This window comes from Pieris brassicae, chromosome 12, assembly GCF_905147105.1.
Source record: "Pieris brassicae chromosome 12, ilPieBrab1.1, whole genome shotgun sequence".
Classification (NCBI taxonomy): Eukaryota; Metazoa; Arthropoda; class Insecta; order Lepidoptera; family Pieridae; genus Pieris; species Pieris brassicae.
The window spans coordinates 10633214-10661007 of NC_059676.1; the positions used below are offsets into that span (position 1 = coordinate 10633214).

The 27794-nt window shown below is 33.9% G+C and overlaps 1 protein-coding gene across 1 annotated transcript in view; it reads left to right on the plus strand.

The window, feature by feature from the left end:
• Positions 1 to 27794, plus strand: part of LOC123717192 — a 119749-nt gene that overhangs the window by 4611 nt on the left and 87344 nt on the right. Inside the window, exon 2 of the mRNA XM_045673071.1 lies at positions 17542 to 17704. Within this exon, the coding sequence (XP_045529027.1) occupies positions 17611 to 17704 (94 nt within the window). The 5' untranslated portion in view covers positions 17542 to 17610. The remainder of the gene's footprint in view (positions 1 to 17541; positions 17705 to 27794) is intronic.

The window sequence follows — 27794 nt, forward strand, 5'->3', positions numbered from 1 at the left end:
ATCTAGTTTGTTGTCAAGTCAAACTAAATAATTTCGGCTCAAATAGAAGAGTCTTTCCAGTCTTGATTTTATTCCCTTTGGAGTAGTCTCTTGGCCTATGGGCACAGGCGCTAATTCAAGTTTTAAGTTGGCGCCTGGTATATGGTAGATGGTACCGGTGACCTCAGAGAGCTGGTGCTTTCCTCGCTCAACGAATAAGTATCGCAAAACAACGAGGAAATGCTGCCAGGTAAAAGATACAGTGACACAAAGACCAAACTTTTTAACTTTGTTTGAATTTTCTACTTATCATTTTAAGAAAAACACTTTTTGAACGGATTAAAGCTATGTATTATTATTAAAACTTAAAATTATGTAAATAATTATTAGTTTTAATAATAATACATAGCTTTAATCCGTTCAAAAAGTGTTTTTCTTAATGTGTAAAAGCTATTTTAACAAAAGACAATACGACTTATCATTTTTTTTATTATTAGTAATAATAAGTAGGTTAAGAGTATTGTAACTGTATATTTGTATGATGGAAATGAATATTTCACGGAAAAAAAAATAATTAAATTTATAATAGAGATGGAGACTGATTTAAATTGTCTTCCGCCTGATGTGTATGTAAGATATAACTATGGTTACGTAGGTTCACGGCAATATAATATATTGAACTAATATAAATATAATAATCAATGAATATTCTTGAAACTGTATTTAGAGAACTGTATTCTCAAGAATACTAAGGCGGAAGAATCCATAATTTATATTTAAAATTATATCAAAGAATACGCAAAGGCAATACAAAAGCCAAATTAAAAAACTCAAAGGCAGAAGGATGAATCAGTGCAGGTAAAGAAAGGTACCGATCAGCGGCAGAATTGTTTTGTTGTTTCATAAATACGTCTGCCGTGTTTCCATTGTACGGGTGGAGGATGATGATGGAGTGCTTTTTGCCAAAGCTTAGAATATTTTATAGATTTTCCTATGGTTGGGATGGCAATACTGAATTCACATTGATTCATATATTTCCGTCCTTGTATAACGTGGAATTAAGATGTTTGTTACCATGGTTACGATGTCCGGCCATCACTATAATAGGCCGCTCTTAGTGATGGTAAGTTGGTAATGTTAGAGAGGAGTGATTTACCTTTACCTTTTATCAGGATAATGTCGGAAAAAAATTGAATACATAATATAACAATGGTCTCCGGAATAAATATATGTACAAAATATAACTATTCCGTCTTCTTTGTTATAAAAAAAACAACGCAAATGATTGCGTTTAAGAAGGTTTTAGTATAGAGATAGGTTTAGATCTCAGAAAATAAGTTAGCAGAGAGAAGGAAGACCAAAAGAAGAGTTGTCGATGCGCCAGACGTAGAATTGTTATTTAATTACACAAACTCCATTGCTACATTTTTCTTAGCGGTAGAAAAAAGAAGAAACACCCCATAGTAGTAAATCTTCTTTTAATATTTTAAAAGAAATTACGTCCGCCCAATCTAAGACGGGTTTATTTAATTAAGTTCAATCAATAAGCTACTAAAAACGGTGCGAAGATAAGAAGTATTAATTGGTCTTAATAGCGCGAGAAAGCAAATTAAAACGACCTAATTATTATTAAGACGCTTTTTAATGATCCTAATTGGTCTGAAGTACATAGTAGAGAGCTTTTTTAGTTTCCTTTAGCCTGAAACATTTAGCCAAACCGGAAGGCTTTGCATCGATAAGGCCCGATACTGAATACCCTTACTGTCTTGTATGTTGTGGTAATAATAATAAATCGTTTATTCGTAATGAATGTGGTACTAAGACTGTTTAATTATAAAAAAATGTCATATGAATTATCATAATTTCATAATAATAAGTACAGCTAAGTTGTTTATAATTGTTGTCACAAATTATGGACTAAATAGTCTTAACTATAAAAGCGCCTTGTTTTAAAAAAATCATCACCATCCCCTTGAAACCATTAGATGGTAGTGATCTATTCTGGGAAGCTGGTTAGATAGTTTACTAAAAATTTCTTTTTAAAGTAGGTACATCGTAGTATATTCATTGCATACATGCATTCAGTCACCCACCGCCTTGTTGGATCTCTCTCTGAAAAGCATTTCTAACGTGGCATTGGTATGAGTGCCGTGAGGTTTGTTACAATGGAAACACACTTTACCTGAGCTACCCAATGAGTCAGAGCGAAATCAATACAAAATTTTTAATCGCAACCTTTAACTGATGTAAACGGTTGTATCTCCGTTTATTTGTTTCTTTGTGACTGCCGACCAAGTGAAGCGCGTTTTCATTTGAATTTAATATATTTCACGCTTCAAATAATTCGCATTTTCAATACACACTGTATACCTCATACATTTGTTTCAGTCATCATCAAATATTCATATATTTAATATTTTTAAAGTACCCTCGTTTTAAAACAAATTGTGTCAGTTGAAACTTTGTAAATTTAAAGAGCGAAGCCCCCGTCACAGGTCTCTTGTATATAGCTAAACAAATAAAGATTTTTTTTCACAATAGTACATAACGTTTCATTGTACATATTCATAAATCAAAGAGATTTATCAAAATCATTGTTAGCTGCCAATCTGATACCTAATCCCTTATTAGAAAGTATATGTATTTTAAAAAGGATAGCTTGTAACATATACTGTAGATATAGAATTAAATATGGTGGTGAAATTTATTTGACTTTTAATTTAAAAACAACTCAACCAATTAGCTACAAGTCAGTCATTGATTAAAACTGACACACCCGATAAAATCGAAATCCATGATGTAGTTAGTTCTGAAGTCGGTTAAACAAAGGTGAAATTAAGTCGTTAGAACCAATTACAGTATTATATGAACCCTACAACTAATTAGTATCAGTTAAGTGGGGTTATTTGGAATATATTTATACAAGATTGTGGAAAACCGACGGTTGTTATTGGCAACATTATTGCATTGTTTTGAGTATGTGTGTAATGATATCAAGAAGGAAATCAATTCTTCCATATTCTTATAATAGCGAATGTCAACTAAAAATACAGTGGTACCTCGATATCGGAGTCTCGTGATACGAGCAAGATAGATCTCTGCTTGTTTTCCGCGTTTTCAATGCATTTTTTAGTAAGCTGGGTTCGCTATTTAACAAAGCCTTAACACATTTATTTGTGTAACCCCGTGGTTTTTGAATTAAAGCGTGAATGAATTTGTTATGCGTTTTTAAGGCAGTGGAACCAGCTGCCCACTGAAGTATTTCCTAGTCAATTCGACTTAGGGTCCTTCAAGAAAAGAGCATACCAATTCTTAATAGGCCAGCAACGCATTTGCGAGGCTGTAGGCAATGTTCATGGGCGGCGGTATCGCTTGATCAGATGATCCTCCTGCCCGTTTGCCTCCTATTACTAAAACATTATTTAAATCCCCCTTAATAATAACGATTTGCTGGTGTTTTGGGATCTGGGGTTTCAATGGGGAAAATTGCTTTGAGATACGAACAAGGTTACGGAACGAATTGAACTCGTATGTCGAGGGTACTACACAAGGAATAGTGTCGCTTATTTGTGGTTGGGTCCCCACCAATCACACTTAAGAGACATAACGGTTCGATTTTCGAATATACTACGTAGCAAGGAAAAGACTGTTATTACAAATAAATACCTAATTTTTTTTAAAGAATAAACTTCTTTTTCGATATCTTTGTATGTCGTTGTTTAATTAGCGTTTCTGATAAAGTTAGATTAAGGCTTATCTTCGGGTCTAAGGTTAATGTTGTGAAATATAAACGTACGTGGATTGCTTCGATTATACGCGATAAGTATTTGTTACTTTAAGTATGAACTTAGTAAGCTTGACTTTAAGCAAATAGCATATCTTGCATTTGATTCCCTGTAAAACATTTGTTTCGAGTTGTTATATTATACGGCGTTTGTACAAATTTCTTTTTCTTTACCCTCAGTAGGTTTATATTTTTCGATACGCGTTTCGTAATCCATTTTTTTATCTGTATGTTTAACAAAGTATACATAAATAAAAATATGCTAAGCGCATTTTCACAAAAGATTTCTAAATTCAACGCATAACTGTTAGTAGTTTATGGGAACGTATTAGTGGTAAGTACGATTCAACCGTGAAGGTGGGACATGAAGTATGTAACCCATTTAAAGCTTGCGCGGGACAGTTGACAAAACTTATTTAACATGGGTTGGTTACCGGTGGCTTAATTTGTAGGTTATAGCGATTGAATATTAGCTGTTTTACGTATGTCGCTGACTCAACGCGATTATTAATTGCAAAATTGGTGTCATTATTGTCGTCCGTCATCATTACTTAATATTTAAAAACAATCAGCGCAGGCGCCGATCGTAGAGCCATAATAGTCTGAACTCAAGTATCAACGATCGATTCTACGCACTACTGACAAATTGACTTTGACACATTGACATCTTACAACCTGTAAGACTGTGTGGTGTTGCCATTCTAATAAACGAATGGCATCGTGTTCTTCTATTAAACAATCTCTGACATGCATATCTTTCCTTTTGTAATGTTTTGCCGGGCATCAAACCCTGGATCTCCCATGTTGTATGAGAGATGTGTTTACACCTTAGCAAAGCTTAAAAATGGCGCTTGTACGGTGAAAAGAGCTCTGATGTTTGTGTGTGTAAATATTTGGAAAGATATTTCAGTCACGTGGATTGTTAGAAGCAGATATTTGGATGTGTGTGTCATCAACATAACTGACTGAATATAATAAAATGCCATATCATAGGTAAATAATACTTACAGATAACGATTTTACTTTTTTCTATATTTAATGGCTTGAGTTCAAGTCCGTGTATGTAAATGATAAAAAAAAATTGTTAATATATTAGTACAAGGCTTTATTTAAAGATCTAAGTTGGCGCCTGATTAGTACCGGTGAACCAGACCTGGTGCTTCTTACACTCAACAAATAAGTATCGCAATACAGCAAGGAAATGCCAGCGTTAAAGTTGACAGGAACTAAAGTTTTTAAATTTGTTTTAATTTTCTTTTTATTAAGTTAAAAAAAGTATCATTATTATGTATGTTAATAAAATTGTAAATACTGTATATTTGTTACGTTTAGGTTTTAACGATTCAGTAATTTGAGACTTTATAAAACATCAGACGGCTCTAGTTATAAATAATTGATTAATGTCTGACTGAAAAGGCAAAAGCATGTTTTTCGTCTATAAATATTTCGCATACTATGTTCACACAAAGATGTTTTAATATCAAATCAAAGGCTTAACTGAAAGTAAAACCTTTTGTAACCTAAACATGAGATATACCTTTGCATACAAATGGCTAGAGGGTGACCTTCAAGTGAAATGCTTTCATCTTTGGACACGGGAAATTAGACTAAAACTAAAATATGATAAAGGTAATATTTAATGAAATTTAGTCCAAACTAAAGATTCGATGTTTCATTATTAAATTCTAATGAATTGTTTTAAATTAGAATTTTGGCTTTGTGGACATCGTTTTTTTGTGGGAGTGCCATGCTGTTGCTTTCAGGCTTCAAATGGGCAGGCACGACAGGGGCAGTACCGCTGTCTCACAGAAATTTCGGCGTGAAGTGATGCATAACCTAATTGAACTCGCGTTTCGTGTGGTGAAATCTCCGGATTCCCTCCCTAAAGTGCAATAGACCGGCATCGCTCTTGAGAGCCCTCTGGCAATGTGAGTGTGTGAGAGCGGCAGTATCAATTAACGTCAGGTGAGCCTTCTGCCCGTTTGCCCCTGTTGCTTTAAAAAAATATGTACGTGTTGTCAGATTTCTGTTAGCTGAACCTTTTTTTAAGCATATAGATCACCTTCACCACGCCTTATTCATCAGTCTACGAGCAAGTGTTCAACATCATTTCCACCACCACTATGTAAAACCAGCTGTCCACTAAAACGAACCAATTCGACTTAGGGTCCTTCAACAAAAGAGCGTATCAATTCATAACTTCTGGCGATTTCAGAGTCTATCAGCAGCGGTATCGCTTAACATCAGATAATCCTCCTGCCCGTTTGCCCCTGTTATATAAAAAAGTGTTAATATATTGAAAATTCACAACCGGGGCTTGAACGCCAAACCTGTACTATTCAATATTAAGTTTTGACATTGCTCAAAACCAGATTGTTATTTGAAGCACTGTTCTAACAGTTCATATGTCATATTAAATTTAATATTAAATGAATAAGTGATTTCGGAATTAAATTGTCAATTTATATTCAAAATCATTTATACACAACGCACACGTACATTTCAGTTTTTGACGTTCAATGATATATATATATATATATAATGCTTCTAATTTGACATTTACTGCAAGTTCTCAAGTCAAGGGTGTAGAACGGAAGAGAACTGGCAATAAACTCTCCGCCACTCTTTAATCGCCATGTTTTACTCATCGTTCGTAAGGAGCTGCAACCATTACACCATGTCCCACATGACATATTAAGTAATTAATAATAATAAAATAAATTATAAACAAAGATTTGTCCTCTATCATCAGGAGAGCAGGTCCAATATCTTGGACGATATTTTAATCAAACAAATAGTATCAGATATTTTCTTTACTTGTTCATTGATTAAATGGGAACGTAAACAATCCCTACGTGTTTCCTTTAATATTTAAATGTATTAATTGTTTTTATTCTTGAATGAAGAAGTTCTAACTTTATTTACTCAGAAGCGTCGAGCAGTTTTGTCCTAATGGTTTCAGTGTGCGACTCTAATCATTCATATCGTAGTTTCGAATCTCGCCTGTGTACCAATGGACTTTTTGTCTATGTGCGATTTTTAACACTCCTACTTTCCTCGTCCCCGTACGAGGGACGTACGTCAGGGAATTATCATGAGCCGATATCAAAGAGTTATAGACCCAAAAAGTCGAAGACTTGTGTGACCTACTTGCCGGTTAGAAAAAAAACAATGATTTCGTAACAGATACAGAGAACGGAGGCGCAAATCTGAGAGGGTGTATCGCCATTGGTTTTATATACTCCAGCTATGTGCGTCATCTTTTCTTTGTGAAGTGTAAAAAATAAACAACATTAAAATTATATGATTCATAAAAGGTTTATTTTCGCCAAACTATGGGTATAAAGCTAGTGTAGTATATTTATTTTCTCCCATTAAACATTTACAACAACATATAAGGGTTTTATTTGTTACGCTTTCATGTTTTAACCATAGGTAGATGGTTGTTATTTAACACTCGTAGCTAATTAAATACAGTCAATTTATGAGCTAAGAACATTTTTCTATAGTCATATTTTGTCATTATTAAAATGTCCGAAAATATGTGATATTTATAAGTAGTTATCTGCCAATAAGTTTTCTTACACCGATATTTAACCATACCATACTTCACAAGCTGAGTTATGTTGCAAGGTTGAGGAGAGTGTTGGCCTTGTGGGTTCAGCGTGCGACTCTCATCCCTGAGGTTGTAGGTTCGATCCGTGACTTGTGCCTCTTGTGCCTGTGTGTCAAGCACAAGAGGTTATTAGATTGACAAATAATCATGGAACAGATACAGAAATTGTATCTGTTCTAGCGCCATTTAATTTGTTATGCTTCGCATAGCAAGTAAAATAAATAGTATAGTGTTTTGCGTACATTTGTAATTACGTAAAACAATTATTTAAAAAAATAATTGCGTCAATTATTGTCTATTATAATAACCACAGATATTAATTCAATCGTGGAGTATATATAGTATGTTTTGTCCAATACAGGCGATATTTATAAATGAAGCCAGCGTTAAAGGTACACCGCCACAGGAAACAAACCTATTACATTTGTTTTTGTTTTATATTTATCCGTTTATAATTATTATTGATAAGTAGGTTAAGAATATTGTAAATTTTGTATATTTGTGTGGTGGAAATACAAAAAAGTAGGAATAACCTAGTACATAACTATAATAAGTATGTATTAACTGTGCACATAAACCACGCTATAAAAAGTAAGCCATAAACAATTTTATATGTCATTTGCTACACGCACCGGATTTATTGTCTCTGGTCTAATAACCACAGATTTCTGTCAATTTTATTTTTTACTACCTTGTCTAATACTAGACAGTCCATGTCTTGATTGGTAAGCTGTGTCCGTAATAGTGGTCCTGGTTTCCAGTTATAGCGTGGAAGGCACAGAAGGCTCAAAGATATTATTTTTTAAGTAAAGGGGCAAACGAGCTGGAGTCTCATGGGATGATGAGCGATACCGGTCGGAGACATTCACATTGCCAGAAGGCAGATAAGTGCTACGCAGTTGCTGCTACGCTCTTTTCTTGTAGGAAGTCGAATTGATTCGGAAACACTGAAGTGGGCAGCTGGTTTTGTGGGCAGCCAAATTTAACTTCGAAATGATTACATTTTAAGTAAAAACCTTCACCACTTGAATAGTTTAGAAAATTGTCACTGAATTAATTTTCAATTTATAATATGGCAGTAAGTCTACCGTGTAAGCTAGTGCATTTGCTACACCAATGCTGTGTATAGTGAAACTAAAATTGGGTCCCAAAAATCTAGATATCTGTATAAAATCTTTATTAGTTTTGTAGAGTAGCGGGGCAGCTCGAATATTTGTGCAAATCGGCACCTTTACAAAATGAGTACAACTAATAAATATGATGAAATGTGGTACGGTTATGTACCAGTAACCTTTAACTTTCGCTGAACCAGATTAAATGCTTAATTTACTGTCATAACATTTAAAAGAAAGTCTTTTATGAAAAGATATAACATGATGTAGTCAAGAGGTTTCATTAAATTGTCTCTGTAGATCAATAATTATAAGTCATTAAATCTTTATTGCGCTCAAGAAGAGTTATAGGGGCGGTCGAAAATGGCATGAACTGCTTGGAGAAAAGGCTGGTAAACCTTAGATACGGGATTCCAATTTTAGCGTCAGTCTCGACTCTATATCTCTATGCACCAAACTATTATTGACTTATGTTCGATATCAACTCTACAAAATTATTTGCATACAAAAATGTACTAGAAATTTAGAGGCGAGGTAGGCTTAAAAGTTTGTAGGCTAATATAGAGAAATCTTTATTTTTATATATTTGATTTGAGTTTTCAATATGCTTTTCGTGACCGACACAACTTTTCGATACCATTTTTTAGTACGATTTGTCTTTAGCCTTAAAATAGGTTTCAGTTTCGGCGATTACCTACTTCAGCGCAAAATGTATGTCCAGCAAGCAGACTTTAGGTCTGAGAACAGGAAAAAGCTCGCTCGGGGCCAAATCAGCTATCGTTTTTCCAAGTTACAGAGTGCTGTATGCCAAAAACGTATCAGACTTTGACATATGAGAGCGGAAGTTCGCGTAGTCTATGCCTAGAATCTCCCTAATCCTTTACCATAACTTAAGTCCGTTGTTCTGTGCGAGCTTTGGAAGTCTAAAAAAATGCAACAAAAAGACACGAGTAGTATGAAACATGAGTTAGTATTTTCTTCATTTAACGTGCAAGGATATACTTGAAGCTAAACGCCTCGTACAAAAGAAAGAGACAGGTAAAGAGGTCGGGAGTTGTCGAGTGCCCTTCAAATTATACAGGTGAACTGTTAGGGTTGTGGCATGTCGATGGATTATATCGATGCAATCTGCTCTCTATTGAATTTAGTAATCGTTAATCGTACGAGGCGTATCCATTCAACATTTTATCAGCATCACCTTGATGGCTGGAAGTCTAACACAGTCCGCTTCATAAGATAATTTCTTTTGCGAATGGTGGAAGCGACTCCCGCTGGGTGAGAGATACGACCTTCAATTGTTTAAAGTTGGCATGGCATACTCCTCCCTCAAAACCCGGCCACACAAATGGGTGTAACTGGATGCCTTTTTAGGGCGTTTGCCCCCCTATTCTATAAAACAAGACCTTTGGTTCTACTTCAATTTGCACAATAATTGTTGGACATAGATGGCTGATCACCTATTTACATAGAAAAATAACCAGTCTATATTGAGCGTTACTGTTTGCACTAAATCGGTGTCAGTCGAAGAAGCACGACAATTGTCGATGTTGATTTTGACACAGGAACCGGACATGTCAGGTGTTCCGGCCTAATGGTGTAAGTATACGTAGTTGGTTTAACCGTTGTCGCGTGCGCATATGATAATGACCGAACGCCGAACTATCGCTTTTTTGCAATTATTAAGGATCCACTGCTTGGTGTAGGGAACATCGCCGTTAGTGGTTATTGGTAGTCTTATAGATTCTTCGATGCCTTCTTTTACTATACTGCCACGCGGCCGCAGAACCTGCGTATACAGCTTCCTGATACCCAGGCCCAAACAGTTTTATACGATAATAGTTATTTTAGATAAAAACATTTTTCTAATGCACTGCAAATCCAAAGGTTCCGTTATTCAGCTCCTAACATCGGTTGACCATTATAGTCTTGTATTCTGGTCTTATTCCAAGAAATTTAACTTTAAAGCCTAGTATACATTGCATTCTTCAGCTACGCAGGCGGTCACGGACAAAGTGGCTATAGTTTATCTTCATCGCTAATAAAGCTAGATATAAATCTAGACATTTCAAAAGATAGTACGTGACTCAACAATTTATATGTTCCACCATATTTGAACTTCTTAGGGTTATATTGACTAACGACTTATCGGCTATATAATATATAACCAGTCAATATCAGATGAAATAAATTTCCAAGATATAGTGTTCAAACAGCCACTATGTTATGTGGTTCCTTAATACTAGGAGTTGAGTTATCCTATACATAAACTTAATAGTATATATGTTTTGCTTTGTTCCATTAGGCTTATGTAGTATTGCACTTCTTGCGCTCACCTTATCTTATATACTTATTGTTTTTGAAGTGAAACTTCTTTATCGGCGTTGGTTTTTTTTTACCGTCAATTTTTTTGGTTACGCGCCACATTTTTCCTCTACGCGCCATATTTTTCTTGACCAACGCTTGATTCGAAGAGATTCGAAGCCATTAATAATAAAAATATATAATAATGATAGTAATAATTGTATTATTTGTATTCATCTCTTTGATATTAAAAGCCTTTTGTTAAACTTTAGCTAATTTAACCAATATCTGTAAATTTGCATATAGTAGATCATTTTTCGAATAATAAGGTCATAAAGATGTTTCACTTCTTACGTGTGTACACTATTACACGCACACATTTTTTTCTTTCACAGTGGTTGCCTGTAAGCTCGAAAGCGACAAGGCCGCCAGTTGCCCTCCTTTTCATTGAATTATATTAATTCTACTGTATTTCTGTATTACTGCAACAAATAACTATAATAAATAAATAAATAGTGATGTATGAAGACACAGTCAAGTCACTCCTAAGCCTTACTGTGTAATTGACTTACCGTTAAAAAGTATATTGATTAAGTAGCACGTGTGTATTGACCCTAAATGTTATCGATGTATCGGAGTATTCATGAATAATGGTTATAGCCTATACGCCTAATGTGGTTTAATTTTTTACGTATAATTACTTTAATTGCGATGTATTCAATAAAAGAAGCCGGTATGGATGTGAATATTAATTTAATTAATTGCTTGGAACTTGTGGATGGAATTATAACGTTGGAATATTATACATTTACCATAGACCAGTGTTTTCCAACCTTTTTGTGTCTAGCCCCACCTTAGCCATTCTAAAATTCCCATTCCCACCATATCACATGCTTAATTGTTATATTATATGATAGAAATTGCTACGAAATTCTCAACGAAACACAGTAGGTACCTAAGTAAATTTTGATGAACTGAAATTGAAATTCCAGTTTTAATTTTATTAAATTTTTGAATAACTTAACAGTCGAATTACACCTGTGAAACGTAGACACCAAGTTGGGAAACACTGACCTAGACACTTTATATTTTTTGACCTAGACACATTCAAACACGCTCCTGAACGTGGCCACGAGAGTCCATCCATAGCTTACTTAACTTCAGGTGGGATTGTGGCCAAATCTCTGTACAGTTCTGTATTTAAAAATATATTATCTTTCATATGTACACAAAATGTGAGGACTAATTGATTTTTCAATTGAAGTGTCAAGTGTTTTCTAGTGGATTTAAATTATAGGAATTCGACGCGAACTTTGATACATAAACAAGATGAAAAATAATTTCATTTATAAATTACAAATTATGTAAAACAGAGCTTTTTCATAACAACTAATATATATTGTCAAAAAAAATTATTTATTCATTTCTAACAAACAAATATACAGTATTTACAATATTCTTAACCTATAAAGTAATAAAAACGATAAATTAAGAACTAAAAAATTAAACAAATTAAAAATTTGTTTTGGCAGTGTATCATTTCTAAATAAAATAATTTAATTCTGAAAAGTCTATATTCTATGTACAAATTTTATCGATATATAAGTGGTCCCTCCGACCATCACTAGTCCACTCCCGTTGAACGTTAAGATTTTTTTGTGTTAGCAGCGCTTAAAAATCAGGTCATACGGCTCGCGTTTGGGTGTCCACTCTAGACTCTATTAAAAATATACATTTTTAACTTTTATGAAAATGTACTAAAATTATTACTATTGCGCTTTGTCCGTCAAAAATATGCAACATACAGTATGTTTAGACTATGTTTTTATTATTATTAAAGAATATTTAGTTTCTTACTTTCACTATGAAACACATAAAGCCTTGTAAAATTGATAAAAACATTTTGAAAACAAACTTTTCGAAATCGATATTTTTTTTGTTTATTTAAAGTTTGTGACATTAATGATCAACAAATAACATAATTAGGAACCCAACGGGCGGCCTTGTCGGTAAAAAGCGAGCTTTTGCCAGGCAACCCAAGTAAGGAAAAAACTTATAAAAGAAATTTAGTATTTGTTCAGCTTTGATTAAAGCAATGTAATTATAGTAGGATAATTAATTACAAAAAAAATAAATAAATCAGTGGCGCTATAACCTTTTTAGGTCTGGGCCTCAGATTTCTGTATCTGTTTCATGATCATTTATCAAACTAATAGGAATGTAGGTGATCAGCCTGTGCCTGACACACGCCGTCGTCTTTTTGGGTCTAATCCAAGCCTCACGATGTTTTTTCCTTCAATGACCGAGCGAGTGTTAAATGAGCATATATACAGAAAGTCTATAAGTGCACAGCCGGAGTTCGAACCTATGACTTCAGGGATAACAGTCGCACGCTGAAGCCACTAGGCCAACACTGCTTAAATTTTAATGAATTTTTGGAAAAATTATTACATAATTCAATTAAATATATAGATTCATTATTTGAATAGAGTTTCTTTATAGCTATGTTATTTATGCAACCTTTGACTCTTGGACCGCTGAACCCTTCTATGAATATGGATAAAACCTTGGAGAATTAATTGGTAACTTTGTTCTAGTTCCAAGTGCCTACAAGCTCTGTATGTTTACAATTATTATTATTATTATAATGGGGGCAAACGGGCTGGAACCGGATGTCCTTCAAGAAGAGTGCGTACCAATTCTTGAAAGACCGGCAACGCACTTGCGGGCCTCCTGGCAATGTGAGTGTCCAGGTGGTATCACTTAACATCAGTTGAGCCTCCAGCACGTTTGCCTCCTGTTACGTTAAAAATAACTAAGACATGATTAAAAATATTTCATCGAACCTATCAAAGTTATTTTTATTAAAATTTTCTTTCTATGAAATTTGAAGTATCTAAGATGTAATATGTTTTTTTCTTCAATTAAAGCCAATAAGCCAAGTTTACTTTTTAATAAAGCGTTGCGCAATGATGCGGGGAGGCTAATAGACGTAGATTGGACCACAATACCTTTTTAATTCAGACATACAATGACACACTTTTGTCCCGATGATAAATGTCCACTGCAAAAGTGTAGTACCTGTCGTTCGCTTTAAACGCGTTTAGGCACCGCATTGATCGTTCCATGTTCCTAACTATTCAAGTCTTCTAAAGAAGCACGGCACCAAGCTGTCCAGCTGTCCAGCTGTCGGTGGCAATGATACGTATTTAACTATAAGGGCAAGTAAGTCGCCTTTAAAAAAATTAAGTCGTATTCAGATAAGGAGCTTAGGAAATTGTCTATTCGAATGCGGTTTTCATAGAAAAACTACTTATAGCTCTGCTGTCATAAATAAATAAACTGGGCAATAATGTTTTGTCTGTGGTTGATGTGTTTTCTTACAGGAAACTGTTGTCTACCCTCGCTAGAGGAAAAATTTCTCCCTCAGCATTTGGTTCAATACAGAATTGATACAGAATGTTTATCAGTGTTCCATCTAAACATCCAATATTTCATCCTGAGTATAATGAGCTTTGATGTGCGACATGTAGTAATCCTCCTATAACGCGGTAGACCAAGGGTCGGTTTCAGAATGTCTGATAAGTTCCAAATAAGCTATTTATTACTTATTGGTAGGATTAACACATGTGTCTTTATTTTTAATGTATCATATTTTTAGTTTAGTTTGTTTTTTGTTCCTGTTTAGTTTTGTCTTAATAACTGTGTATAACATGTATTTTTGCCCTTCTTGTCTATCTTATGTAATTTCAAACATTTTTTTCTTTACTTACAGTGGTTGCCTGGAAGAGATCGCTCGAAAGCGATAAGGCCGCCAGTTGCCCTCCTTTTCATTTAATTATGTTCCATTTTTTTAATATTGTAATGTAACGAAAGTCCATCATAAGTTATGAGTCCGACGAAACGCGAAGTTTCTTATACGGAACTTTTATCTTCCAAATAATTTATGTGTTGCATAGCTATTTGGGACTTTATCCATACATTGTGAAACTGACCTCTAAGTCTGAGTTATGTGAAATCGCAAAAAACTAATTTAATAAAGTATTTAATTTCACACTACAGAAATATAACTTGAGAAATCACCGCATTATAGACGGAAAATACCGCGTTATATGGGGGACGGCAAACGCGTTATAGAGGGTGTTGCTGTACATGCGGCTCACATTATTTTATAACATTTATTACTACCGAAATACACAAAATAATAATATTAAGCAGAAAGGGTTTTTTTAAAGGAATATAATGTGTATGTTGTGGTTTTTAATGGCTCTGGCGCAGCATTATGTTATGGAACAAACGTATTCCACACCGCTGGTGATGGGAAAAGATTTAGATTTTCTTGAATACAAAGTGCGGTTTTCGTTTTTGAACAATAAAACAGATTCCCGGAACTCGAACCCAAAAGGTTGGGCTATAATAAAAAAGTAAACAGCTCAAGTTATAAAAATACATCAAGGTGGCTTTTTCAACAAAAAATAGCACAAAAAAGTGTTATGTTTATACACTTTTGTTTATATTCGTTTGTTTTTTGACGGACAGATGTGAAGTGTCGACGCTTCTGTAATCCCTAAGATAGGATTATTTTTAGTTCATTGTTTCGCTGTGAATTTATATAATAAAGAAAATAAATGTATACGCAAAATACTTACGTTTTTAGGCATAAAGCTGTGGGTCAAAATAAAGTTTTACTTGACAAAATGGTATGTAAATCAACTATATCGTGACCAATGCGTAAAGTTAAAGTTTTCATTCAAACAATTTTAGCCCATTTCATTACGGTCAGCTACCAATTTCCAATGCGTTGCTGCCCATATGTCAGGCCCGAAAGCCAATAAAGGTAACCAACGTATAAATAGAATACGAATCAAAATTGATCTACATATTGTGTTATTAATTCACCACATGGTGCTGAGAGAATGATTTCTAAAATGCAATAGAAAACAAAACTAAATCATAGAAATATAGTCTTTGATTACTATTTATTAAAAAAATCAGTGGCGCTACAAACTTTTTAGGTCTGGGCCTCGGATTTCTGTATCTGTTTCATGATTATTTGTCTGTGCCTGACATACGTCGTCCACTTTTTGGGTCTCAGGCTAGGAAGTTTCCTCTCGATGTATTCCTTTACCGTTCGAGCGAATGTTAAATGTGCACATAGAACGAAAGTCCATTGGTGCACAGCCGGGGATCGAACCTACGACCTAAGGGAAGAAGAGCACGCTAGAGGCCCTAGACCAACACAGCTCTACTATTAGTACAGCACATTAAACGCCAATTGTACATTATTACCCATTTTAGCGTTTTGCTAGTTTTTATCGGTTAATGAGGTTTTTATTTAAAAAATTCATTCATTACTTTACTGTACTACTGAGCTATATCCATGAATTATAATTAAAAAGCAAAATACGTGAGTAAATAAAATATTCAAACGTCACCAATCGCAATGATAAATGCGCGCCGCCATTTTGTTTTTCTATTTTCCCGCCGACCCCGTTTCATCATGGCTGACATATACTTCAAAGATTTGCTTTAATTACCTTGACAAAGGATTTTATACACAAAAACAAAGGTTTCGTATTTCGTAAGATGTGCAAATTAATATCGGGTTACTATAGGAATTGCAATAAAGGGTTTGCTTTTTGAGAAACATAAAAAGGGTTATAGGCCATAAAAGGTAGTTGTTTTTCTTTTACATAGGCCAGCCGTAATGCAGTAAAACCCTACGTTTATTTGTCGTTCAGAAGATCCTGCTGAACACAGATTTCTAATTCTTGATTAAAATTTGCTAAAATTACCATTCACGAGAAAATCAAAAACCACGAAATTATATTATTGTCGATGTCCTAAGCTTGGAATTATATTCAAAAAGAATAATAATTAATCGTAATAATAATAATAATTAATCGTCTATTTGCAAAGAAAGTGCTGCATTCAGATTGATGAATTATAAAAGACCGCACAATCAACAACCATATAAATATAGGCATGCAAATGTCATAATAATTATCATAATAATATCATATTTAGAACAGTTATGTTTTGATAGTTGTCAACACTTAGCGTCTAAATACTCTCACAGGCTATCAAGGTACCATGCCATTAAAAAAATACATTTAAATCTATTTAACCAAGGGAAGAGCAAACTCTTGCTGGTTAAAACCTTTACAGAATACGGTTTCTGTTTGCCGGTTATAGTTTACCGGTTTTTATAGGGTGAGGGGCAAACGAGCAATTTCTCTTGATCCTAAGAGATTAAAGGAGAGAGTGCTTTGGCAGCCCTTTTAAAAGAACACTTTATTGAACCGCTAACAAATCGCCCACCTATTAACGTGTTCTTACGGAGTTGACTTTGCATTATCAGTAACAAGAATTTGAATTATACAAACAGACTATAGATGAAAAAATGATAATCGTTATTCTAAGAATTGCTATATTTGTCCCTTTGATGTGGGAATTATTGAGATTTACGACACGAGTGTTACCAGTAAAATAATTTTAACATTTGGTTGCAAGTTTCCGGCGTAAAGTTGTGATTTACTAATAGGCTACTTATTTTAATTACTTACGTAAACTACCCTATGTATTCTCAAAATTATTATTATTTTATCTCCACTTACCTATTTGTCTATCTTCCATCTTTTAGCTTTTGAACGCTATTTTATAACAGATGATATATTAAGCATCATGTACACAGATATAGATACAATAAATAACCTTTAAAATATATTTCAATAATTATTTTGTTACAGAATTTCACCCCGAATGCCATCAAACAGGACTCGTATGAAAACAGTATTATGTGATAGTGATCTGTGAACATGGCGGCCATTTTGAAAATGTACAATTTGACAGCTGGCGCAGTTTTGGCGCGAATCTTCGTGCTGCTCTCTTTCACCGTGTATTCCTCTTATGGTGAGTAACTAAAAAATATCCCATCCGTATTACTTGCTGCTTAATTTAGTGAACATTGTACATTGTTATTACCTCGGGTGAAAGAATTGGGATTAATAGTTTCGTCAATAGGAACGACGCTGGTTTGGAAAATAAATATCAACTATGAAAATCATTAGCCCAAACAGGTTTAAATTTATTTTAATAATTTAACTGCCATATTTGCTATGATAAATCTTCGATAGATTGATTAACAAAAAATAAATGTTATTATTCGTGTTTTTTACTAATATATTAAAGTAACAGTAGAGAACTCTGTAACTCCTACGTTACTCCTAGACGTCTATGTATACGTTTTGCGAAAATTTCGATATGAACATGATTTTAATACCATCTACAGTAGTAATATTAAATGTACATAATTTACGGGCGTGTTTTAAAATGGTCACCGAATGGAGCCGAACTTTAGTAATTTGTGGTTATTATGTGTTTTTATTAGTATAATTTACACGTTAAGTACAGAGCCACGGAACTCTATAATGCATGAAGCATATCATAATATAGTAAATATATATTTGTTTTATGTGACATTTTGAATGTACTTTAGGTGAAAGTTTTTATGTTTATCTTAAATAAGCGGCTGTATATTTATTCTTTAACATGCATACTTGTTTGTATGGTTATTTTAGTTTGGAAATAATGTTTAGTAGGAATGTAATGTTGCATATAATTAATTAATTCACTTATTTGCATTATGCCTTTCGTTGTAGACATATAGTAAAAATAAATTAGATACTTTATATACAGCAATCCATATGTAAAAAACGTTATTATAGATATATTTATTTCCAACACACCACAATACAGTATTTACAATATTCTTAACCTACATAGTAATAATAATAGTAAAACTAATATATAATATTAAAAAAAATAAACTGCATTTCCCGCTGTATTGCGACACTTATTCGTTGCCACCGGTACTAAAAAAAAATCCAAACGATTATAATATTTTAGTCCAATATAAATTAAATTTCATGTATCCTATGGCCGAAGTGTTCAAAAAATTATCCCAATATTTTTGACCATATAAAGCACTCTGTCTCCCCTTGTTATTGTAAGTACGAGGGTTACATTTGACATGCGTATCCAATCTATGTGACGTATCAAAAGATTTTATAACATCTGTTAAAAAACGAACAGGAGTTGAGGGAATTATTAATAGACCACTCTAGATTTAGGGATTTGAATGGCAATAGGTTTTGAAGATTCCGAATTGTGCTATAAATGTTATTGTATTTATATTAACTTTTAAAAAAGGTATTTGTTAACAATGCGAGCTTGCTTCATCGGAAATCGGACAACTGCGGCTTCTATCATGTGTTGTGACTAAGCCCCTAAGACTGAGTGAAGGTCAAACGTTTCTGTAGGATAAGGTGTTTCAAAGTATTGTCTTTTGTTAGCATAGCTTTTACACATTGAAAGAAAACATTTTTTTACCGGATTGAAGCTATGTATTATTATAAACTTAATTATTTTACATAATTTTTAATATGTTCGACGTTTCGCGACCATGAAACGATCGTTTCATGGTCATTTGTCAATCTAAAAGGCAAGTTGGTGATCAGCCTCTTGTGCCTGACACACGCTTTCGTCTTTTTGGTTCTGAGGCAAGCCAGTTTCCTCACGGGGTTTTCCTTCATCGTTCGAGCGAATGTTAAATGCACACATAGAAAGAAAGTAACTTTTACTGGTGTTAAAATTTCTTAAATAGCAAAGGTTAGACTTTTTTAAACGCTCTACAAGGCAACTGAACGAACTTAATTTTTCTTTTTATAAAATACGGTGCAAACGGGCAGGAGGCTCACCTGTTGTTAAGTGATACCGCCGCCCATGGACACTCAATGCCAGAGGGCTCGCGAGTGCGTTGCCGGCCTTTTAAGATTTTGTACGCTCTTTTCTTGAAGGACCCTAAGTCGAATTGGTTCGGAAATACTTCAGTGGGCAGCTGGTTCCACATAGTGGTGGTGCGCGGCAAAAATTGCCTTGAAAAACGCTCAGTCGTGGAAAAATAGCACTTAAAAGAACTATACTTACTCTAATTTACTTCGAACATATAAACACCACAGGATTATTTATGTTCACGACATATAATCATGATAATCTCCATTTTGATGTCCACTTAACTATCCGCTCGCATAGATAATGTGTTTTAAATGATGGCGGCGCAATTATCTATGGGCCCCTAATTTGACATTTTTTATATGTCATTAACGCTTTTGTGTCTGAACAACTTTTGAACATTTACGTTTTATAAATTTATTATGCTGTGTGATATATATTAAGAATTTAGAAATAGTTTGTGCGTTCTAAACAGTGTGTGTCTTTAAATAAATTTCCTCAATAGATATTAACTGGAATCTATTACATTAATTGTATAAATGTTGTCCAAAATAGGACAGCCCTAGTCTGCATTGTAGATAGTATTGTCTTTTGTTAACATGTCTTTTACACATTAAGAAAACAATTTTTAACCGGATCAAAGCTATTTGTATTATTATTATAAACTTATAATTATTTACATAATTTTAAATTTAACTTTTTTCCGACGTTTCGCGTGCTTTACACCGTGCGTGGTCACGGTGACTTGTAAAGTTTATTACACGATTTCAAACGTTACACGAACAAAAATTTTGAATGCGAGTCTTCCAACTTCTTTTATTGTTAAATATTCGATTTCAGGTTTGTGCTGTAGGGAAATTTGGCGTGTATTTTTCAAAAAAACAATTTATATTAACAGATTTGATGTCAATAATTTTTAATGTGAAGTAGGATGTAGTGCGCCAAGGAACCTCGCCGGGTCCCATTAGTTTCTCACTATGTTCGTAAAGGATTTTTTTAATCTAACGGGTTAACAACTAACATGTACTCGATGTGAACAGTAACTATAATACCGTATTAACGGAATAGATGAAAACCGCGGCGATTCAAGGGTTAATTACCGTGATATTTGCGGTAAGGGTTAAGATTGTACTATTATGTACATTTGGTTGCGTTTAACCCGTGAACCGCTATTTAAGCAAATACTTCGAAGGGATTTACATTTAAAGCTACCGCATTCTGAATGTCGAGATTTTGATATTTGAAGAAAGGTGTTTTTTTTACTGTTTATCTAACTTTAATTGTCTGTAGAGAGACAAATCTGATGTGAGGAAAATTTAATTCCTTTACTATGCCATACAATTTAATTTAAACAAATAAGGAAGTCTGGAATATGGTTGAAATGAAATGAAAGCTAATAGAAGATTTTGCGATGAGGCCACTTATTGGGATTGCGGGAGAACTCAAGTACTTAACGAGCACTTTTTCGTCAGTGAGCAATTATTTCAACTATATAGATTATTACGCGTAATAAATTGTATTTGATTTATGGCGTTTTTTTTTTTGGTTGCATTATTTAGCGCGCTAGCTTACGTTAAGTCTGATTCTGTGAATGAGTTGTTACTTTAACTAACAATTTTGACTTATTGAGAATTTACTAGAAGATCTATGATGAATCTAAGAAATAGCAAGGTCTGTGGTTATACTTCAGATGATATTAAAAAAGTAAACTGTCAGAGCGTTCGATGTTTGAAAGCTAATAGCTGAAACGTGCCGTTTCCCTAATACCGATTACTGGATTTAGAATGTTATGGCGTCTTCAGACATATTGCGTGGAAGCGCCGTTTAAGCGTGCAATGAACTCTGAACCTTAGGTTATTATTATATAATAGGTTTAGAGTTGACTCATTTATCGTTTATCTATTAATATTACTAGGACTCTACTCTCGAAGCGGCTTGCGACTTCTTCAATTGTATATGTAATTATGTGCGTGTATATCCTTTCTGTAACATATTTTAATAATTATCTGATTGTCCTCCTTGGGACTGTGATGTTTGAGACCAAAAATAAAATAATACTCTCTTGTGCTGCTAAATGATGCAACTAGACCTTTGACAATAAAAGTCCAGTGTTTATGCAAAAATTTAAGTTTGTATATTAAGAACGACGAATTTATTGGTGTGGAATTTTCTTTTTATACCTATAAACTTTATAATACAAAATATAAAAAAAGATTGTTTTATTAAAAGAGAAAGTGCCATAGCCCCCCCCCCCACACTAGGATTCCCTGTGGTTTGGCAGCTAGTCTATATTATTTGACATTTGACATTTTTATAATTAAACTACTGTGGGACAATAAGACTATTTTCTGTTTCAGCATAGGACAGATTGTATAGATTTTGAAGATTGTTAGTGAATGTATAATGTTTTGAATGCTTATAGAAAATTTTGTTTTTAAGAAAATGGGTAAACGTGAAATGGCCTCTGAATAAAAAAAAGCGGGGAAGGAAAGTGAAGAATTAGTTTAGCGCTATGTATGATGTCCTGTGGCTAAATGACCACATTTTCTATTCTTTCAATATATTAGATCCTTGAGACCACATCCACAGTGACTCATTGCGACCGGTCATCTAAGCACAAGTTGCTAGAATTGTCTTCTTTTTGTTGGTTAGAATTATTTTAATACCACGCATGGAAACGTGATTTTCTTAAAAACGCTTCCCGTTTGAAAGTAAACTGATTTCACAAATCCTCGCCTACGCGTTTAGCGCCATCTGTCATCGTGACATTTGACAGCACAGAGTAAAAATAACGCCTTCAAAGAGCTTCCGAACGTTTAAGATTATTTTTAGTTGTGGTTAAAACGACTGACTAATATTTTAATGAGTAATACGTGTATTGTATATTTAGTATGTTCAATAATATATATACTTTTAAGTATTGATACCATTTTACTAAAGTACATACAACTACGCGCTGGAGCAGCAACCCAAAGTGAATCCTCTCAAATAAGAAAACGCTAACTTGTCCTGTTGCTTACCAATTCAAGCTTCGTATTAACGAAGACTTACCGAATAGGTGATGGCCAGGTTGCCTTTTAATTATTTTATAATGTAGCCAATTAAAGATAACAGTTTTTTCACCAATGTCTTGTATTGTCAACATTTTGTAAAAACCGTGGCGATTTTAAAGAGTAACAGTTCTTCTCGTGCTACTCCCTCGAATTAAGAACTGGCAGAAAATGTAAATGTAGAAGCATTTAATTTAATGACAGTCATAAGTGTACTCTTGTAGTGCCTACTCCTTTCGAAGGTTGTCGATCATTATACCTACTTTAAATTTGGATGCCGCGCTTCTGAACAATGACTTGGTGACTTACGTTAGTTAGGTTATGTACATGAATAAATTATTTGTTCAATTCGAAACTGTCTTATAAACCTAGAAGTTATCTTCACGGCACTAAAGCTTTTCAGTGTAACATGTACTATATTTAACTATGCTGATACTACACTTGCTTTGTCCTTTTGAGTCTAAGCCAGTGGCGTCGATAAATACATAAAAATAATATAGTTTGATTTATAGTCAAATAAAACGTATATTTGTGTTTAAAGATTAAAATAAACGAATTTATACTTAGGACATTTAATCCCTTGTTATGTCGCTTACACGAGAAAAACACGCTAACTGCAGTATTTTTATTTTATTTCCAACACAGAAATATACAGTATTTACAATATTCATAACCTACAATGTTAAAGGTTAAAGGTTGATGGTCTCGTTGCCGCACTTAGACTCTCACTAGGTCCGTTATGCGTAAAATCCTAAATAAGCCAGCCTAGCTTCTCCCAGAAGCATAGAAGCAAGCTTCACGGAGCGACTTCACTGAACCTACACAGTAACAATAATTAAATTTTAAAAGTTTGGTATCTAACTCCACCTTTCTTGGTGATTCCTTTAAGGTCTCTGCTATGGAATTCACTTACCTTACACATCTTCTCTATGTTCCTTTAAATTTATTCTGTACAAACATTACCTGTCCACATCGTATCACTCCACACTTTTGATTTAATTATGTTCAATTATTTTTTTATATTGTAATGTAACGAAGTGTTAATAAATATCTATGTGAAAGGTTTAATGCTGTATAGCGATTATTCTTTGAGAAAAGCACCAGCTCTAGGGCCTACTACAGTCTACCAGGCAAATTTAAATGTTAATGCAATGTTAATGTTATTAATGAAATCACAGTTTTTACAATATGGATCATATTATAAACATTTCGAGTGAGTTAATTGATTAACATTCTGCGTCATATCAATATACTGTTAAAAATAGTTAGTCTTTCGAGGTATATTTCGTTCTGTGTATGTATTGTTTGGTATCTGATGTAATGGAGTATTGGAGTAATCTGTAATGAGAGCTTATTTTGTTAAATAACTGTAATTCAAAAGATACACCCAAAAGCTTATGTAAGTGCTTATTTATTTTAAGCAGATTATTGATCCGAGAGCTGAACTTGGAAAATAACACCCACACGTTGCTAAGTCACGTCTGCCCTTGGATTCGGAGTCAAACGCTGACTCCCATCGACCGAATTATACATTTTGACACACGGAAGTCATAGTTCAAAGTATCGTTTCTTAAAATAACCCTTAGTCAAGGCATACGTATAGAGGCAAAAAGAGGCGTATCTGCCTCTTTCCGTATAATTAACACTGAGCATTCTTAATTTAATTGAGCATTCTTAATAATTCTTCTTAATATTAATTGGTGCAGTGTTGGCCTAGTGGCTCCAGCGTGCGACTCTCATCTCTGAGGTCGTAGGTTCGATCCCCGGCTGTGCACCAATGGATTTTCTTTCTGTGCGCATAAATAATTCGCTCGAACGGTAAAGGAAAACATCGTGAGGAAACCGGCTTGCCTTAGACCCAAAATAATAATTGGTACACACCCAGGGTTCTTAACTAGGCCAGTGACAGCCACTTCCTGATATCCGGCCTAACGCCTATTAATTTTCTATTATTGGATGTAAGTAATCTCTGATACTCACAAACCCTGGCTTAAACGAGACAGACTTAAGAAATATTGATGTTTTTGGTCATTAATTTCACAAATAAATATTATAAGTTGGTCTTATTGTAAAGGAATAGAGGCGATTGTAGGAAAGCTCTTAGTTGAGCAAAAGTTTTGGAAGGCATGAAGTAGGTTTGAATATGATATTTTATTTATATAATTTTAAATGAATTATCCACACTATTTTCTAGTCATGTGTATTATTAATCGAGGGCATTGCTTGTTTGGCACAATGGTAGGATTAAATTAGCTTATATATATATAGTTAATAGTGTAGTAATAATGTTGTAATTGTAATTATGTAAAATGGTGACATTGCTCACTAATATGAATAATTAAGTAAACAATTGTACACTGATGTTATTAAAATAAAAGTCAAATCTTGCCGAGCGGCTCCATACTTTTTTGTTCCATTGATACATTGCAAGGCGGGGTTTTGAAATTTATGACGGTACCCCCCTTCCGTTTGAACGGTAAAAGGTAAATAAATTAACTTAATACAAGTTATTAAGTGACTTAACGTGTACTGATTTATATATAGCTTCTTAAACCTGATTCGAACTTGGGTCTTTGTTCAGGAGACATTTGTGTACTAGAGTTGATTAAATCAAATATAGTTGTTAAATAAATAGAACTCCTAAATGCACTTACTTCGCTGGCTCTGCGACCCAAAAAGCCAAAACTCCTACTTCCCGCCAATTGCTGGCTTTCAGCTGGTCCTCCACTCTTTCGATCCAGCGGTACCTGGCTCATGCTCTCAAGGTGCCCCACAACGAAGTCGATGGGCCCTGTATTCGCCTATAATGTTGTGCTGTGCTTCGGTCTCTCCATGTCCCGTCCTCCGTGAAGATTTTACGCAATAACTTCTGCTCGTAAATACAATGAAATTAAATATTACTTATTACTCGGGAAACCTATGTTCGATATACGTACTTAGCAATAAACGCAGGAAGTTTGTCCCATGCCCCAGTGATATGTAACGGAACTTATAGTTACAAAATTTGATATTGAACACAAAATTCGATGGCTTCACGTTTACTTTATGGATTATTTACAGCTCAAGAGTCGATTAACAGGAATACGGGTCGTCGGTCAGTTTTAAATACAAAGCCGGCATTCAGCGTTATCTTCACAATAAATTGCTTATAGAAAGATAAGAGCTATCAGAACACAACTAGGGTTTTAGCGGGAACAAGATTTTATTTAAGAGTTAACAACCCGTTTGATTTAATTTGTCTATGCTTTTACTCAATCTGTATTGAGTATAGTCTGTGCTCTTACAGTTTTAATAAAATATTCAAGTTCTATTTTTTTTATCTTCAACCATTTAAACTTATTTAAAAATCGAATGTCTAATTAATTTTCTCGCTATTTATAAATACAAAACTAAAATTCCATGAATAGAGAACCCTTTCAATAAATAGTTCTAATTTCAAACTTGAAAAAGGGGCAAAGGAAATACGTAGACGGCATAGACATCGCGACCAGGGTGTAATAATACAAGGTATGACGAGATGGGTGATAACAATTATATCTTGTCATTAACACAAGTTTTTATTACAATTGTAATAAATAATGTATGTGAGTTAATGGCATATTCCATTAACGCACACGTACATAATAAAATATTGTGTTTATTTATTGTAAGGCAATATTTTAGAGAAAAAATAGGATAGCTTGATTTTTAATACATTTACATAAAAAAAATCAATACGTGTGAGTGTAATAACACTGTTACATAACCACTATTCTACCATGTCTTGTATAGAGTATAGACCATAGACACTAGACAGTGCGACGTTTCAGTGTTGCCATCAATTTCCCCGACCGCCCGTTCTGGGTAATTTGCTGAGACGTACTTATTTATGCCGCTCTCGTCGCGTTCTTTTTTCAAATAGTCCGCCATTAGGGCGTTTGGCGGGAATGTTGACAAGTGACAGCTCGCTTTAATTGCCTTATGTGCTAATATTGTTAGGAAATACTTCGGAAAGGTCTGCAACTTCTGAACTATGTTTTTTGAACATGTCTAGGTTAGTTCTGATATACGAGAAGACTGAAACGTTAAATATTTTATTTACTAGCGTGAATAAAACAAAGTCTCGACATAAAGATATGTCTGTCATATTCGAAAGAATTCTATTAATATTTCAATGGTGTTTCCTGAAGTCATATCAAATTGTCTCGACGACACGTGTTCTACAAATGCTGAGAACAGCGTAAGGGATGGAGGTTATTGTAAGAATATTTAAAAAAATATAATTAGAAACTTTCCTTCAAAAGTTATTGTCCCACAAGTTTATCTGTTCTGTGCAAAGGAATATTATATGTATGTTATTTTTTAGGTAATTAATAGAGCATTACAGACAGATAGAACCCGGAACTTACTACTTGGAAAAATATTCTAATAATTCTTGTAATAATATTAATTAAAAATTGATAAATAGGAAATTAAAATAAAATTTTAAAGGTTTAGTCCCTGTGGCAGTGAAACATTAAATGCAGCGTTTCCTCGCAGCATTGCGGTACTTAACGTTGAGCGAGCGAGCTGGTGCTTTACCAGCTCTGGGGTCAATGCTACTATTCACCAGATGCCAACACTTATGCACTTGAACCCCTTGGAAAATAATTTTGAATTATAGAAGGAAAACAAATATTTTCATAATTATATACCTAGATGCCATTTTCTTAAAATTTTTAGTGTTAAAATGAAGTCTCCGCTGCCACTTAGTCTTGTGTTGACGTTTATAAAATTGGTTTAGAATATCATGTCGACAATTTTACACTTTTTCTTTGCAATATTACCATAGTAGTATTATAATACAGCCCAGAATACTGATATACTCAACCTTCGAAGTAATCTCGTTCTGTCAATGAGTTTTCTAAGACATTAATGAGATTTGGGGTAAAAATCGCCCAATAGCAAGATGCACCGATAAAAGATGGACTTTAAAGACTTTATAAATAGGTGGTTAAAAGGTGGATAGAAGATATAGAAGCAATTGAGAAATTTAAGTGAAATGGCGTTTACTCGTGTAGTTCCGATCAATGATACTGAAGGAGGTTAAGTAACAAGAAAAGAAAAATATTATAAAATTCCAACATTTTTAAGATTGGAAATAATATTATTATTAGCCTTTAAACTCACCAGGATCTAGT